Genomic DNA, 17,496 nt, shown 5'->3' on the forward strand with positions numbered 1-17,496 from the left:
CTAAGTAAAGCTGGGTACTGAATATTGGATTCTTAAAGGTACAAAATTGATAACAAATACCAAAAAGCAAAGATTAAAAATAGAGAGTAGAGGTTAGACTCTCAAAAATACAATATTAAAAAAAAATCACAAAAATTATAAAAAATTTATATGAAATTTACTTTAAAATTAGGGTCTTTTTTTTGCAAGGTAATAATAGGTTATAAAAATGAAAATTAAAGGAGTAATAAATAATGCTAAAATTTTTTAAATTTTAAAAATGATAATAGTAATACATATCTAGGAATTTCTCTGGAGCTGTTGAGGGCAGTTCGGGGTCAGTTCAGTTTCAGATAGTTCCTTGTTCCAGCTTATACTTTTTCTCAAGGTCTATAGGTCCCTTCCAGTGTAGTCGGTGCTTACTACAGGGTTTTCATCTGTTGCACCTGTCATTTCCAAAGTGGTTCCCTCTTTTTTGTTTATTTTGGCTTCCTCTGTTTGCAAGTCTCTTCAGTGTCTAATTTCCTCCCTGACACAAGGGGGTGACGATGGTCACTTATATAGGCTCACTTGTTCAGTTGTGCTGTGAGGAGAGAGGAACACTGCAAACAAATATCACTGGCGCGTGTGAGGAGTGCTTGCAGTGTCTGGGCCACAGCAGGTTTGCCCCTGCTCACAGCGTGTGTGTTTTCCTGGTCGACACTGCTCAGGCTCCAGGTCACTCTGCAGGGGAACTGTCGAAAGTGGGTCCTGGGTTTTGTGCACTTCCCAGGTCTAAGTCACTCACGTTCAGATTCTTGAGTCTCCACAAAGGCACAGACTGGGTTGGGCCTGAGTTTTGTGCCCTTCCCAGGTCCAAGCAGCTCAGACGACCAGGTGCTTGGGGAGCACACTCTCCCCAGGTGGGTGGTGTGTCTTATCACCTCCCCGTCCGAGCTGCTCAGTTTCCTGGGTGCACAGCAGGAGTGCTGAACAGGTGTGCCCTGTGTCTCCTCTAGGGAGCTGATCTCTGGCTGCGACCTTCCTGGTGGATGTCAACCGTCCAGGATCCCAGGAAGACTTGGTTAGCAACCATGAGCCTGCTCGCAATTCTGTAGAGGATGGGGTCTCTGGGGCAGTGATTGCACCTTGCCTTCCGGCTCTGGCTGTCACCCGCCTGCCTCTCTGCCTCCAGCGGGGGATGGGCGGATCCGTAGCCGGCTAGCTCTCCTCTGGTATTCGCTCAGTCCTTCGTTCTGTGAGCAGGCCTAGCAGTGCCTTAGGTTAGAGCTTTCCATGGGAAAATTCTCTCTCTCTCTCTCTTTCTCTCTCTCTCTCTCTGGCTATCCCATAGTTTGGGTTGCTATCTCATGTTAGCTCCCTCAGATTGTCCTCAGGACATTCAGCACAGTCCTTACCCTAAGCAACACAGCCGGCACCTACTTGTCAGCCCCTGCTTGCTGGTGGTGGACCAAGTGTCTGGGCTAATTCTCATGGGATTTGTGGTTAGGCACATTATCTGTGGGGGTTGTTTTTTTTTTCCCCCTCCCGATTATGTTGCCCTCTAAGATTCGAAAACTCCCCATAGACCCATCAGTGAGAGGGTTTCCTGGTGTTTGGAAACTTTTCCTCCTTCACAACTCCCTCCCCTGGACAGGTCTCCATCCCTAATTCTTTTGTTTCTCTTTTTATATTTTATATTTTGTCCTATCTCCTTTTGAAAACAATAGTCTGCTTTTCTGGGTGCCTGGTATCCTCCACCAGCGTTCAAAAATCGTTTTTGGAATTTGCTCAGTGTTCAAATGATCTTTCAATGAATTTGTGGGGGAGAAAGTGGTCTCCCCATCCTATTCCTCCACCATCTTCAATGCTATGATTTTAGAAGGTACTAGTCTGCTCTGTGGAGAAGGCAATGTCACCCCACTCCAGTACTCTTGCCTGGAAAATCCCGTGGACGGAGGAGCCTGGTAGGCTGCAGTCCATGGGGTCGCTAGGAGGCGGACACGACTGCGCAACTTCACTTTCAATTTTCACTTTCATGCATTGGAGAAGGAAATGGCAACCCACTCCAGTGTTCTTGCCTGGAGAATCCCAGGGGCGGGGGAGCCTGGTGGGCTGCCATCTATGGGGTCGAACGGAGTCGGACATGACTGAAGAGACTTAGCAGCAGCAGCTGTCTGCTCCACTACAAAGAATTTCTAGTACAGAGTAACTTAAAATGAATGAAGTCAAAGTTCCCACCCCTTTAGATTTCAAACACAATGATATAGTTTGGTACAGTATTATAGTATTTGAATAATAATATAATATTATTACAGGCCTGTTAATATTTTGTCATTGTTGTTAAAGAAAGAAAAAAAAAAAAGAAACCACTGAATGGTCCATTTTTCTACTTTTCACAAGGTTTCATAGACACCTGCATGTTTATTTTGCCACTATCTTGGTTATAGAATCACATTCACATCATAAACTCTAAGGCACATTGTCTCTGAAAGATATTTAGATTTAAAGTGGTGTCATAATATCTCATTTAATAAAACTACAGGGCATAAAGCATTCTTTTATGCTTATTTTTAAACTTTTCTAAGCCATCTGAAAGAAATGGGTTTGGAAACAAGCTGCTGAAAGGCAGTGCTCTTGTTTGGGTGATACGGGGGGAAACATTTCCATTGTCCCAATACAGATAATGACCAACCATGTTGGTAAAATTAATTTCCCTTCTCTGGATCCTTTCACTCCCTTGTTGATGCTATTCACCTCCTCCCCCCACCACCCCCACTTCCCTTTGCTCACAGACTCCAAAGCCTTTTTTGTGCTGAGACATCTGCAAGTATGAGAATCTAACTATGAGGCAGAATCTGTTTCCATGAAAGCTCAGAGGCCAGTACTTGCCCCTCTCTTCCTTGCTGATCACCAAGGTGTTGGCATTTTATTTAAACTCTGCTCATATGATGTGTCTGCTCAGGAAGTCCCTTCAGGGACAGTGAAGCAAAAGCAGGCATTAGCTCTGGATTTATTCCAGGGGTGGAAGTATGTAGAATATGGTGGCAAATGAAAGTACCATTTGTGGGGTCCAGTGTCATCATGGCATGATGCCAATAATGGCATTAGATGTTCACTGAGGTCTGGAATGGCAGCTCAAGCAAAGCTTCCTTGGGAATGGCCAACTGGTTCCTATATGCAGCATCCCTTGCAGTCTGTCTGTTTGCTTATTCTCTAGTCTTCCTGTGCCTGTGTGTTTGTTTATAGTTAGATTCTGTTGTTTGCAGTCTAGAACTGAAACTGAGACTTTATTCCTAAACCTCTTACATGTAAGTTATTTTACTTCCTATCTATTCCTGACACATAAAGGCCCATAAAATAAATCTGAGTTCATTTTTTTACAGAGTATGTGAAAATAGGATCAGAAAGAAAGGTGTGATCTAATTCTCTTTCTAGATAATGTCTTATTTGCCTGGAGAACATGCATCTGTAGCTGATAATAGGAGTTCTAGGGTTTAAGAAGATACAAGAACTCTACAACATCTTTGCATGATGAATATCCACACAGCAGGTCCAGATCCTTTACTTCCTCTCCCAATAACTCCTTCCCTTTAACCCATGCCAATTCATTTCCTCTATTTATAATATATCCTGCATTTAGTATCAGCTTAACAGTTTCCTATTTTATATTTTCCAGATTTTGGAATGTGTCAGCCCTTCTTAATGATTTTCAGAAATCTACCCTTAAGTCCTCTACATCATTTCCTTCCTTGACAATACAATTTCTCCAATGTGTCAGAACTTATTATTTTTATTAATAAGGATGTTACTAACAGTGACACTTTAGATTATGCCACATACCTTTCTTAGTATCTAACTGTATCAAAAAGGTCAAACTAGCCTTTGCATTACCCAGTACACATAGGAGATTTCAGTTTTTTGGCACTTTTTTTTTTACAAGTTTATATTTCCAATAACTTAAAATGGCAAGATAAGGAAGTACCCTCAGCCTTTTCCACTAGACCTGGGTTCTATTCAAAGTCAAGTCTCTTTGGAAAGAAAACAGCTTTTTCAGTCAGAAGCTCTAGAGGCTGCTTTCTTCAATTCACAATCTTACTTCAAAATCCTGCAGCAACAGAAGCAACAGACCTGTCTCAGACTGCTACTGTGGGAAGGACTTTGCCCACAAATGTTTCTGAATTTGAAGGCCCGGCGGCTACCCTTTACAGGGATTTGCTGGAACTATTAGTGAAATTAGGTTCAGAGGGATCTTTCAACCGCTGCAGTTCAAGGATGGTTTTGGTAAGTAATTGAGTACACAAACGTCATGATCCCTTGTTCAAAAGCTTGCTGCTGCTGCTGCTGCTAAGTCACTTCAGTCGCGTCCGACTTTGTGTGATCCCATAGACAGAAGCCCACCAGGCTCCCCGGTCCCTGGGATTCTCCAGGCAAGAACACTGGAGTGGGTTGCCATTTGCTTCTCCAATGCATGAAAGTGAAAAGTGAAAGTGAAGTCACTCAGTCATGTTTGACTCTGTGGGACCCCATGAACTGCAGCCCACCAGGGTCCTCTGTCCATGGGATTCTCCAGGCAAGAATACTGGAGTGGGGTGCCATCGCCTTCTCACAAAAGCTTGGTAAAGAACCTTTTAAGAATCTGACCCCAGGTTCTCTGAAAAGACCTAATATCTGACTCTGGACAGTAATCAATCACTTCCCTGATCTTTTCTCTGCCCCAGCCTTTGACAAAGTCCACTGCTTTTGAGTGTTGCTTTTTCCCACAAATTGAGATAACTTGTTCCCTTGCTTAACTGTAGTAGAATGTATCACAGTATATCAACCTGTAGTGAATTTTAAATTTCACATTGGGAGAAGAACTTGGATGTTTTTATATTTCCAATAGGGAAATATAAAAATAAATAGTGTGGTACCTGCCTTTAAGGATGTTACAATCTAGTGGGAGCAACTTGTATGTAAATGGCTGATTATGATACAAGGCAACGTGAAATAAGCATTGACTAGAGGACAGGCTCATCCATGGTAACACAGATAATGGAGCAATTAATTCTAACTGAAAGGGAATGAGAAGCTCCTGTGCAAAGGTGGTGGTATTTGAGAAAGTTACACAGAATAATTATAAGTTTTGAGGGGCGACAGAGGAGAAAAAAGTGTTTCACTGCTAGAACAGAATTAGCATAAGCATATAGGTTCATTTCAAGAGGTTTTTTGTTCTATTTTGTTTTAATCTAGCACCTGCAAGAGACTATATAGTAGGCTCTGGAAGAGATGTATAGAGAAATGACACAAGTTTTCTTTTCTCCTATAGTTTAAGTTTTGTTTGGAGAGAAAAGTCATTTCTATATGAATATATCTGAAGAGTTCATAACATATGGCTGACTGGAACAATGGAACTGAGTGGCAAGTCCTTTAAAATCTACAGCACATGAGATCAAGACCAGCACTTTTTTCAGAGGAAGTAAAAAAAAAATTCTAGGGGACATGGAGGTATGAGCTGTTTCTTAAAAGAAGATAAAATTTAACATGATAAATAAGGGGTATGGATATTCAAAATGACAGGTATGGCATGAACACGATCTAAATGCAGAAATAATCTTGGCATGCCCATGTGATTGTGAAAGCACCAATTTAGAGTACAAGGTGATTTTGGGCCAACGTAAATGGAGAAGGCCATGGCAACCCACTCCAGTGTTCTTGCCTGGAAAATCCCATGGACAGAGGAGCCTGGTAGGCTGCAGTCCATGGGGTCGCTAAGAGTTGGATACGACTGAGTGACTTTGCTTTCACTTTTCATTTTAATGCATTGGAGAAGGAAATGGCAACCCACTCCAGTGTTCTTGCCTGGAGAATCTCAGGGATGGGAGAGCCTAGTGGGCTGCCCTCTATAGGGTCGCAGATAGACTTCTAAGACGAATTTATCTGGAAAAACATTTTAAAACCCTTAATAGCAGTCAGTAATTCTTATCAATTCCTTTTCCTTTAATAGTTTTCATATACAAAAAAACCTGCATTGTGTGAAATGGCAACCCACTCCAGTGTTCTTGCCTGGAGAATCCCAGGGATGGGAGAGCCTAGTGGGCTGCCGTCTATGGGGTCGCACAGAGTCGGACACGACTGAAGCAACTTAGCAGCAGCAGCAACAGGAAGAGGAAAGATAGAAATTCATGTTTAGGTAAACTCATCGCCTGAAAAATTCAGGCAGACAAATTAAGTGAGCAAAGCAATCTGAGTATATGATGAAAGATAGTAAAGGATACTATGGCTCAGGTTCAACCAAAAGAAAGACACCACTAGGCTCTAGCCATTATCTAGAGCCATTATCATTCCTATAGTAAACTGTGATCTAATGTTGCCAGACCCTCCCATTTGTTACAATGTGTCATTAAATTGGAACTATATATATATATATAAGTTGTATAGAACTTTTGAGACCCCAGGGTCTGTAGCCCTCTAGGATCCTCTGTCTTTGGGATTTCCCAGGCAAGAATACTGGAGTGGGTAGCCATTTCCATCTCCAGGGACTCTTCCTGACCCAGGGACTGTTCCCGCATCTCTTGCACTGGCAGGTGGTCTCCTGTGTTGCAGGTAGATTCTCTACCAACGGGGCTACCAGGGAGGACATATACATACATACATATATAAATATGTGTGTGTGTGTGTGCGTGTGTGAATTAGAATATATATAATAGAATATATATATATACATATATATATATACATATATATATATGTATATATATATATATAAACTAGAAAACAAAATTTTTTTGGTCAAAACCTACTTAGACACATAAGAATTCCCTGGGTCACATCTAGTATGTGGTCCATTGCTTTTTAAACTCTGCTGAACTATAGAGGGTAAAGACTGCTGGAACTAAAGCTTTTGCATTATATTCAATGGCCATTTAAGGTTACAGAACATAGATGCAACATAAGGAAAGTAGCATGTTTTAACTGCTGCTGCTGCTAAGTTGCTTCAGTCGTGTACGACTCTGTGCGACCCCATAGAGGGCAGCCCACCAGGCTCTCCCATCCCTGGGATTCTCCAGGCAAGAACACTGCAGTGGGTTGCCATTTCACACAATGCAGGTTTTTTTTGTATATGAAAACTATTAAAGGAAAAGGAATTGATAAGAATTACTGACTGCTATTAAAGGTTTTAAAATGTTTTTCTAGATAAATTCATCTTAGAAGTCTATCTGTTGTTTAAACTGGTAACAAGTAAAATGTACAACAAAAATTTGGAAATATTTATCGGCTCTGACTTCAACTGTCTCATTTGCCTTTAGGAAGGAAAACTGCAGCTATAAGACTCTTCTCCATTCTAACAGGGAAAGGATTCAAGTTGGGCCTGCAGGAGTGCTTGATAAGTGACTCTATCCACCAGCACTCTGCGGTGCCAGTGTTGGATGCCACCGTGATGTCTTGGTCAGGTTCACTTGTGTGCCTGTTGTGTCTTAGTCCATGAGCCTGGCTGACTTGGAAATCAGGTGGGGTTTGAGTGTTTGCAAGAGATGCTTTGGGTCTAGTCAGTTTTTGAATTGATAGTTCATAAGTCACTCACAAAAAATTATGTTAATTCACTCTTGGTTTAGGTTTTTCCCCAACCCAATGTGAAAGAATTGAAACTGATGTTAAAAACGTAACTTCTAAGCTTTCACACTGCAATCCAGAAGGCTTGTTATTTAACAAAAAAGCTCATACTCTCTCTCCCCTCTCAGGAATTCCTGACAGGTAGAGGAGCTTAGTAACAGGGAAGAATTGGGTAGAATAAAATATTTCTCTTGGAAATTACAATATTCCGCCTCTGTCTGAATGAAATGCAGCTTCCAGATGTTGCCTCTGTTTCACTGAAAACCCACTGCTAGATTTTATGAACAATGCAAATTCCCGAAATGTAACAGGGCTTCCTAATGCTGAGAAAACATTTAGAAGAGCATCAGATCTTGAAAATGTGCTAATGAGCCACAAAGTCTGATTAAAGCAAAGGTGCAATGTTCCAAAAACATGTTTTGTGATTTAGATAAGTATGGCTTAGGTTTCATCATAGATGTGAGTACTTTAAAGGCAGAGTGTGCAAAGATAAGAAAGTCTCAGTAATAAAAACAATTCACAATAGCTCCTTACTAAGTTATTTTCAGAAGAAAGTGTTAAGATCTGAAAACTGTATAAAAAGGGAAAGAAAGAGAAAAGCAGGCCATTCACTCACTAAAAGATGAACTCTTAAGGTTTCATAACATAAAATGTGACATTTCAAATTATTTAATTTGATGATTATTTATAAATAATAAGCCCAAGTTATGAGCAGATGTGAACAAAGATGAACATCTTCTGTTAATTGTGGAGGATAGAATAGTTGGAAGTATTTTTCATAGACAATATCCCTCTGGGAGAGAAAATCCTCACATATTTCAGCTTTAGTTAAGATCAAACTGATCTAATTAGCATTTTCATCTAATTTATTGCTCAGAATTCCCTTTAGTGAGGCATGCTTTTGATAAATTTCAAGGAATGCTGTTTTCAGAAAAGTTTGAAATTAGACATATAAAACCAAAATGCGAAGCTTTTTAAGATAAGCCAAAACTTATCTTAAAAACTAAAATGACAAAATTGGAAAGTCATAAACTATATTGTTATGTTAATAAGAAGATATGACTTACACAGAATAACAGGATTATTCTATATTTTTGTATTTGGGGCACAGGACATAATTTACCTGGAGAATTTCAGTTAAAGTTACACACAACTAATTAGAGAAAAAAGGATTTCTCACTCTTATTACTGAATGATAATGCTGCCATGTTGGTTAGTTACCTTGTAAGGTCATTATAAATCATAGAGGTATTGAAAAAATATAATTAAATGTGTAAATAACTTTGTTCCATTTTTATTTTCTGATTTCAAATGATAAAAATTGATTATGAATGAGTGTTCCCACAACGCATTTCACACTCTGGACACTTTAGAATTTCACTTCCACTTCTTTGCATATGCAGATATGGACTCTACACTGTGGATAATGAAACTATAAATTTAGTACCTCAGACAGGCATTGTGGTATTAGAATGTGTTCACAACACATTATCAATATGATTACAAAACAGAAGCAAGATGTAGGTACAATCTTGGTAGACTTTATCTAATTAATTTCCTATATGGCATTTTTCACTTGACTGAAAGGGGAACCACTGATGCATTCTCCTTTTTACTTACAATTCTATTCCCAGAAGGTAGAAAAAAACTCATATAATGCTGTACTTGATTTTGACCAATAAGAAAGAACCAGTTAAATTTAATTTTAGGGACGAGATGCCAAACTACTCTAACACAATTATATCCTTAAGCACACCTCATTGATAAAGTAACTACCGTGTACCCTATTTGTGACACCAGGGGCTTTTGAGGAATTAGTATTAGAAATATCATTATCAAGAGTTGCAAATACACCGCCTTCCTCTTTCCTTAGTATATCTTAAGCGTTTTATTGCTTTAGAAATATTTTCAAAGACATAATGAGAAAACTATCCATCAAGATTCATTAATGATTTCTGTATCAACATGCTAGAAAAAGAGCAACACTAATCATCAGTTTCCTACAGGCTTTACTAAGCTTACCTTGTGGAACAGTTCTTCAGAACTATCCCTAGTGAAGGTTAAGAAAAGCTTATGTTTGTTAAGTAATTCCAAGGAGCAGCTTCTTCTTTTCCCAAATCACCCATCTTCAATTCCTTCTACCGCTTTCACAAAATAAGTATGTACATCCAAATTTAATACACCCTATATTTAACATGAAGAACAATTCTCTAGGTAGAATCAATGATTTAAGTAAAGACTTTCAAATATTTTAGGAATCATGGGTCCGTGATCACCTCATGCTATGAAGTAATTAATTAAAAAAAAAAAAAAATTCAACCTGAGGTTTTCACAGATCCTTTAGCCACCTCATGAGAAGGGCTGACTCATTGGAAAAGACTCTAATGCTGGGAGGGATTGAGGGCAAGAGGAGAAGGGAACAACAGAGGATGAGATGGCTGGATGGCATCACTGACTCGACGGACTTGAGTCTGAGTGAACTCCAGGAGTTTGTAATGGACAGGGAGGCCTGGCGTGCTGCGATTCATGGGGTCGCAAAGAGTCCGACACGACTGAGTGACTGAACTGAACTGAACTGAAGGGATTTTTTGCAAGTAAACTACCATCATGACATAAAAATAGTTGGTTGTCCTCATTCAAATTGCACCCATTGTTTCTGAATTCATACGATTTCAAATGCTTCTTTGAATTTTCTGTAAGTGTCTTAACATTGTTAAAATAAGAATGCCGTTTAATGTGTGATTCAGAAACTAAACATTTACTTGCTGATTTCAGAAAATATTAACTTGGGTGCCCCAACCAAAACGAAATCTTGGATCCATATTTCTTAAGTAATCAAAGATCATGTGAAAGAACAAAAGAGTGTTTTGCAGAGACTGGGAAATAAGGCAGAAAGCATTTCTCTGGAGACATAGGACAAGTTTGCTCTGCTTAACCAAAGTAAACAAAAACCTGGGGTACCAATTGTGCAGCTAAAAGAGGGCTTGGAAATTATAGCATACTTACCACATCTGGCCTAATTATATCTCCTAATAGCTCTAGCATTAATAAACATTCATATATGGCTAAAGTCTGTGAGTAATTTATAGAATGCATATATTTATAAAAAGTTCTTTTTCTCTGATGAATATATTTACTCCCCAGAGATAAATTTAAAATCACATGACCGCAGGATTTAAGCACCTATCAGATAACAGCAATCTATTTCAAAGCAAACTGCACAGACTGAGATTTTCTTTCCATATGTAAGAATATTTGGTAGCTATGTAGATGCAACTATTAGGAAGAGAGCCACTGTTATTAAGGACAGAGACTCACCAGTGCTTGTCAGAAAGTTCACGTTTCTCATCACACCTTCTGTGTAAGCCCCTGGCTCATAACTGTCCATTTCACCTGTGACGATGTGAGCGACTCTTGCTGCCCGTCCTCGGATAGCACCTGCAGCTCGGTCTAGATTATCAGCATCCTGGTCTCTCAGGGCTATGATACATTTGTTGACATCTTCTAAGATATGGCTCTCTGTAAGTAAACAGATCAAATTAGTTTAGTGGGTTTGTTTCATTTTGTTTTTTTTAATCACACAAATCTAGCATACTGTGCGTGCTATGTCACTTCAATTTTGTCCAATTCTGTGTGACTCTATGGAATGTAGCTTGCCAGGCTCCTCTGTCCATGGGATTCTCCAGGCAAGAATATTAGAGTGGGTTGCCATGCCCTCCTCCAGGGGATCTTCCCAACCCAGGAACTGAACTCATGTCTCTTAAGTCTCCTGCACTGACAGGAGCATTCCTTCCCGCTAGCGACACTACTGTAAATCATGTTAATTTCTGGTTGCACACAAGGTACACATTGGGAATGAAGGGCATTGACAACTAAGAAGAAAAAATACAGACAATTCTGCTTATACCTTTTTAAAATAGCACAACTTGTAAAATAAAAACTTTGCATTTTTATCAGCAATTCTTATAGATTGCAACTGATTTTAGATTCTGATTCCAATAGATTAGATTTTAGATTTGAATGGTTTATAAATGGAAATTAAGGGAAAATTCTATATTAAAGCAAAATAAAATGTATAACTATGGAACACAATTCTAATAAAAGCAACACTATGCAGATTATGAAACTATACTAAATATAGAGACAGATAAAACTACAGCATTCCATTCAACTAATATTCATTGATGTAAGCTATTTAATACAACTATAGAAATCTTATAAATTAGGAAATGATGAAAACTGTGAAATATATAAATTTTACATTGTAAAGCAGCAACCTCACTACAACTGTGAAAAGACTCGTATATAAAGAGGGCTTTACAAAGATTGATTGACTTGAAGAAAATGAATCCCAGAGAAACTTGCTCACTCTAAAGAGTAGGTCCAGACCTCTTTCTCTCCTTCCTTCTTTGCATGATTAGTGCATGAAGAAAGCAGGGAGTTATTAGTATAGTACAACAATGTGGTTTTCTTTTTCCTATAAAATGATTAATTCTCCCAGACAAAACTAATGAGTGGAGCTGAGTAAACATGTGGAATATCAACAAGCATGGGCAATGATATTTCTAAGAATTTAAAAGGATATTAAAAGAGTGGTTTCTGTCTTTATCAAATGAATACCCACCCAAAATATTTTAAGCCTCTATTACTTCAAAACATGCACAGAAAACAACAAAAAAGGCCTCAGTATTTTCCAGAACATATTGTTAACTTTCTCACTTTCTCTCTCCTCTCTGGACTTGCCGATTTTCTGCAGATAGGCTACAAAAGACAGGCATTCATAAAGCTATTTCTTTGCAGAGTCACACCTTCCTCTTACTGTGCAAAGCATAAAATCCAAACTATCAAAGAATATGGTCCCCAGTGAACTTCTAAGACTTGATGTCTACTATTCCTCTGCATGCCTTTTATGCTTGTTATATTTATTTTATAATTTTCCAAACCTGCCATAATTTTTCAAGCCTCTGTGCCAGTGAGCATATTAAAACCTTGACCAAGACTGCTCTTTCGGGTTTCTAGACCCAATTTCACTTGGGTCTGTATATGTGTTTGTGTGTGTAAGCTTTTCCACACTAACTAGCAACTCTCTGTACACCAACTGGGTGATCTGGAATTTAAATCAATTCCAACACTATCTACCTGGAGATGTGTTCTTCCCAGGTGGCTCTGACAGTAAAGAATCTGTCTGCAAAGGAGACGCGGGTTCAATCCCTAGGTCCAGAAGATGCCCTGGAGAAGGGAATGACAATTCACTCCAATATTCTTGCCTGGAAAATTCCATGGACAGAAGAGCCTGGCATATAGGAGTGCTACAGCCCATGGAGTCACAAAGAGTCGGACACGACTGAGTGACTAACACACACACACACACACACACACACATATCTGGAGAGAGCATCGGATTCCACAGGTTAAGGGTTTAGTCTCACAAGACTACAACTTTCCATCCCTACTACAGACACCAATCATAAGCCAAGATTTTTAGCTGTGCTTCTGAATAACTGCTACAAACTAAAGGTTCCCATGACCCCCTCCTCAGACTTCAGACACCCATCCAAGTTGAGGGTGTTACATGTATTTCTGACCAACTGGCTATAAATCAGAGGTTCCCACAACCTCCTTTTCAGGCATGATTAATTTACTAGAGTAGCTCAAAAAACTCAGAGAAACATTTTACTGACTAGATGTAACTTTTATAACTCAGGAATGGCCAGATGGAAGAGAAGCAGAGAGTAAGGATAGAGAAAGACACAGAGTTTCCATGCCCTCTCCATGCACGTCACTTTCCCCAAATTTCCAAGGGTTCACCAACCTGGAAGCTCTCTAAACCCCATCATTTGGGGATTTTATGGAGGCTCTATTTCATAGGCTCAATTGATTAAATCATTGGCCACTGGAAATCAATTCAGCCTCCAGCCCTTTTACCCTTCCCAGAAGTAAAGAGGAGGAATGGAAACCTTCTAATCACATGGTTGGTTGCCCTGTCATTCAGCCTCCATCCTTGGGGGGTTCCTCAAAATCACTTCATTAACATACTAAAGACACCTTTATTGCTCTTATCACTTAGTGCATTCCAAGGGTTTTAGGAGCTTTGTGCCAGAAATAGGAAAATACCAAATCAGTCAGTTCAGTCTCTCAATCCTGTCCAACTCTTTGTGACTCCATGGACTACAGTACACCAGGCCTCCCTGTCCATCACCAACTCCTGGAGTTCACTCAAACTCATACACATTCAGTTGGTGATGACATCCAACCATCTAATCCTCTGTCGTCCCCTTCTCCTCCTGCCTTCAATCTTTCTCAGAATCAGGGTCTTTTCCAATGAGGTGGTTCTTAACATCAGTTGGGCAAAATACTGGAGTTTCAGATTCAGCATCAATCCGTCCAATGAATATTCAGGATTGATTTCCTTTAGGATGGACTGGTTGGACCTTCTTGTGTCCAAAGGACTCTAAAGAGTCTTCACCAACACCACAGTTCAAAAACATCGATTCTTTGGCACTCAGGTTTTTATACAGTCCAACTCTCACATCCATACTTGACTACTGGGAAAACCATAACTTTGACTAAATGGACCTTTGTTGGCAAAGTAACGTCTCTGTTTTTTAATAAGCTGTCTAGGTTGGTCATAACTTTTCTTAAAGGAGTGAGGTCTTTTAATTTCATGGCTGCAGTCACCATCTGCAGTGATTTTGAAGCCCCCCAAAATAAAGTCTGTCACTGTTTCCACTGTTTCCCCACCTATTTGCCATGAAGTGATGGGACCAGATGCCATGATTTTAGTTTTCTGAATATTGAGTTTTAAGCCAACTTTTTCACTCTTTTCTTTCACTTTCATCAAGAGACTATTTAGTTCTTCACTTTCTGCCATAAGGGTGGTATCTGCATATCTGAGGTTATTGATATTTCTCCCAGAAATCTTGATTTCAGCTTGTGTTTCATCCAGCTCGGCATCTTGTATGATGTACTCTTCATATGTTAAATAAGCAGGGTGACAATATACAGCCTTGATGTACTCCTTTCCTGATTTGACCAGTCTGTTGTTCCATGTCCAGTTCTAACTGTTGCTTCCTGGACTGATTTCATAGAGGCAGGTAGATGGTCTGGTTGGAGAAGGCAATGGCACCCCACTCCAGTACTTTTGCCTAGAAAATCCCATGAATGGAGGAGCCTGGTAGGCTGCAGTCCATGAGGTCGCTAGAGTTGGACATGACTGAGCAACTTCACTTTTACTTTTCACTTTCATGCATTGGAGAAGAAAATGGCAACCCACTCCAGTGTTCTTGCCTGGAGAATCCCAGAGACAAGGGAGCCTGGTGGGCTGCTGTCTACGGGGTCTCAAAGAGTTGGACAGGACTGAAGCGACTTAGCAGCAGCAGCAGCAGCAGCAGCAGATGGTCTGGTATTGCCATCTCTTGAAGAATTTTCCACCGAATGTTGTGTTCTACACAGTCAAAGGCTTTGGCATAGTCAATAAAGCAGAAATAGATGTTTTTCTGGAAATATCTTGCTTCTTTGATGACCCAAAGGATTTTGGCAATTTGATCTCTGGTTCCTCTGCCTTTATTCAATCCAGCTTGAACATCTGGAAGTTCATGGTTCAGGTACTATTGAAGCCTGACTTGGAGAATTTTGAGCTTTACTTTGCTGGTATGTGAGATGTGTGCAATTGTGCAGTAGTTTGAGCATCATTGGCATTGCCTTTCTTTGGGATTGGAATGAAAACTGACCTTTTCAAGTCCTGTGGCCACTGCTGAGTTTTCCAAATTTGCTGCTATATTGAGTGCAGCACTTTAACAGCATCATCTTTTAGGATTTGAAATAGCTCAACTGGAATTCCATCACCTCCACTAGCCTAGTTCCTAGTGATGCTTTCTAAGGCAGACTTGATTTCGCATTCCAGGATGTCTGGCTCTAGTTGAGTGATCACACCATCATGATTATCTGGGTCATGAAGATCTTTTTTGTATAGTTCTTCTATATATTTCTTCCACCTCTTCCTAACAACTTCTGCTCCTTAGCTCCATATACTTTCTGTCCTTTATTGGCCCATCTCTACATGAAAACTTCCCTTGTTATCTCTAAATCTTGAAGAGATCTCTAGTCTTTCCCATTCTATTGTTTTCCTCTATTTCTTTGCACTGATCACTGAGAAAGGCTTTCTTATCTCTCCTTGCTATTCTTTGGAACTCTGCATTTAAATGGGTATATCTTTCCTTTTCTCCTTTGCCTTTTGCTTCTCTTCTTTTCATAGTTGTTTGCAAAGTCTCCTCAGACAACCATTGGCTGTCTTGCATTTCTTTTTCCTAGGGATGGTCTGGATCACTACCTCCTGTACAGTGTCATGAACTTTAGTCATAAGTTCTTCAGGCACTCTGTCTATCAGACCTAATCTCTTGAATCTATTTGCACTTCCACTGTATAGTCATAAGGGATATAATTTAGGTCATACCTGAATGGTCTAGTGGTTTTCCCTACTTTCCTCAATTTAAATCTGAATTTACCAATAAGGAGTTCATGATCTGAGCCACAGTCAGCTTCTGGTCTTGTTTTTGCTGACTGTATAGAGCTTCTCCATCTTTGGCTGCAAAGAATACAATCAATCTGATTTTGGTATTGACCATCTGGTGATGTCCATGTGTAGAGTCTTCCCTTGTGTTATTGGAAGAGGGTGTTTGTTATGACCTGTGCCTTCTTTTGGCACAACTCTATTAGCCTTTGCCCTGCTTCATTTTGTACTCCAAGGGGAAATTTGCCTGTTACTCCAGGTATTTCTTGACTTCCTACTTTTGTATTTCAGTCCCCTATAATGAAAATGACATCTTTTTTGAGTGTTAGTTCTAGAAGGTCTTGTAGGTCTTCATAGAATGATTCAACTTCAGCTTTCACAGCATTATTGGTCAGGGCATAGACTTGGATTACTGTGATACTGAATGGTTTGCGTTGGAAACGAACAGAGGTCATTCTGTCGTTTTTGAGATTGCATCCAAGTATCGCAGAGACATTACTTTGCCAACAAAAGTCCGTCTAGTCAAGGCTATGGTTTTTCCTGTGGTCATGTATGGATGTGAGAGTTGGACTGTGAAGAAAGCTGAGCGCTGAAGAATTGATGCTTTTGAACTGTGGTGTTGAAGAAGACTCTTGAGAGTCCCTTGGACTGAAAGGAGAGACAACCAGTCCATGCTAAAGGAGATTAGCCCTGGATATTCTTTGGAAGGAATGATGCTAAAACTGAAACTCCACTACTTTGGCCACTTCATGCGAAGAGTTGACTCATTGGAAAAGACTCTGATGCTGGGAGGGATTGGGGGCAGGAGGAGAAGGGGACAACAGAAGATGAGATGGCTGGATGGCATCACTGACTCGATGGACGTGAGTCTGAGTGAACTCTGGGAGTTGGTGATGGACAGGGAGGCCTGGCATGCTGCCATTCATGGGGTCACAAAGAGTCGGACACACCTGAGCGACTGAACTGAACTGAACTGCATTTCAGACTCTTTTGTTAATTATGATGGCTACTCCATTTCTTCTAAGGGATTCTTGTCCACAGTAGTAGATATAATGATTACGTGAGTTAAATTCACCCATTCCAGTCCATTTTAGTTCGCTGATTCCTAGCATGTCAATGTTCACTGCTGCCATCTCCCGTTTGACCACTTCCAATTTTCCTTGATTCATGGACCTAATGTTTCAGGTTCCTATGCAATATTGTCTTTTACAGCATTGGACTTTACTTCCATCCCCAGTTACATCCACAACTTGGTGTTGTTTTTGCTTTAGCTCCATTTCTTCATTCTTTCTGGAGTTATTTCTCCACTGATCTCCAGTAGCATATTGGGCACCTACCAACCTGGGGCCTTCATCTTTCAGTGTTCTATTTTTTTGCCTTTTCCTACTGTTCATGGGGTTCCCAAGGCAAGGATACTGAAGTGGTTGCCATTCCCT

The 17,496-nt window shown here is 40.0% G+C and overlaps 1 protein-coding gene across 4 annotated transcripts in view; it reads right to left on the bottom strand.

Moving 5' to 3' along the window:
• Positions 1-17,496, bottom strand: part of CTNNA3 (catenin alpha 3) — a 1,910,358-nt gene that overhangs the window by 494,995 nt on the left and 1,397,867 nt on the right. For all 4 annotated transcript variants that reach the window (XM_027530426.1, XM_027530429.1, XM_027530428.1 and 1 more), the window contains one exon: positions 10,870-11,070. In XM_027530426.1, the coding sequence (XP_027386227.1) occupies positions 10,870-11,070 (201 nt within the window). The remainder of the gene's footprint in view (positions 1-10,869; positions 11,071-17,496) is intronic.

The sequence above is a fragment of the Bos indicus x Bos taurus genome, chromosome 28 (genome assembly GCF_003369695.1).
Source record: "Bos indicus x Bos taurus breed Angus x Brahman F1 hybrid chromosome 28, Bos_hybrid_MaternalHap_v2.0, whole genome shotgun sequence".
NCBI lineage: Eukaryota > Metazoa > Chordata > Mammalia > Artiodactyla > Bovidae > Bos > Bos indicus x Bos taurus.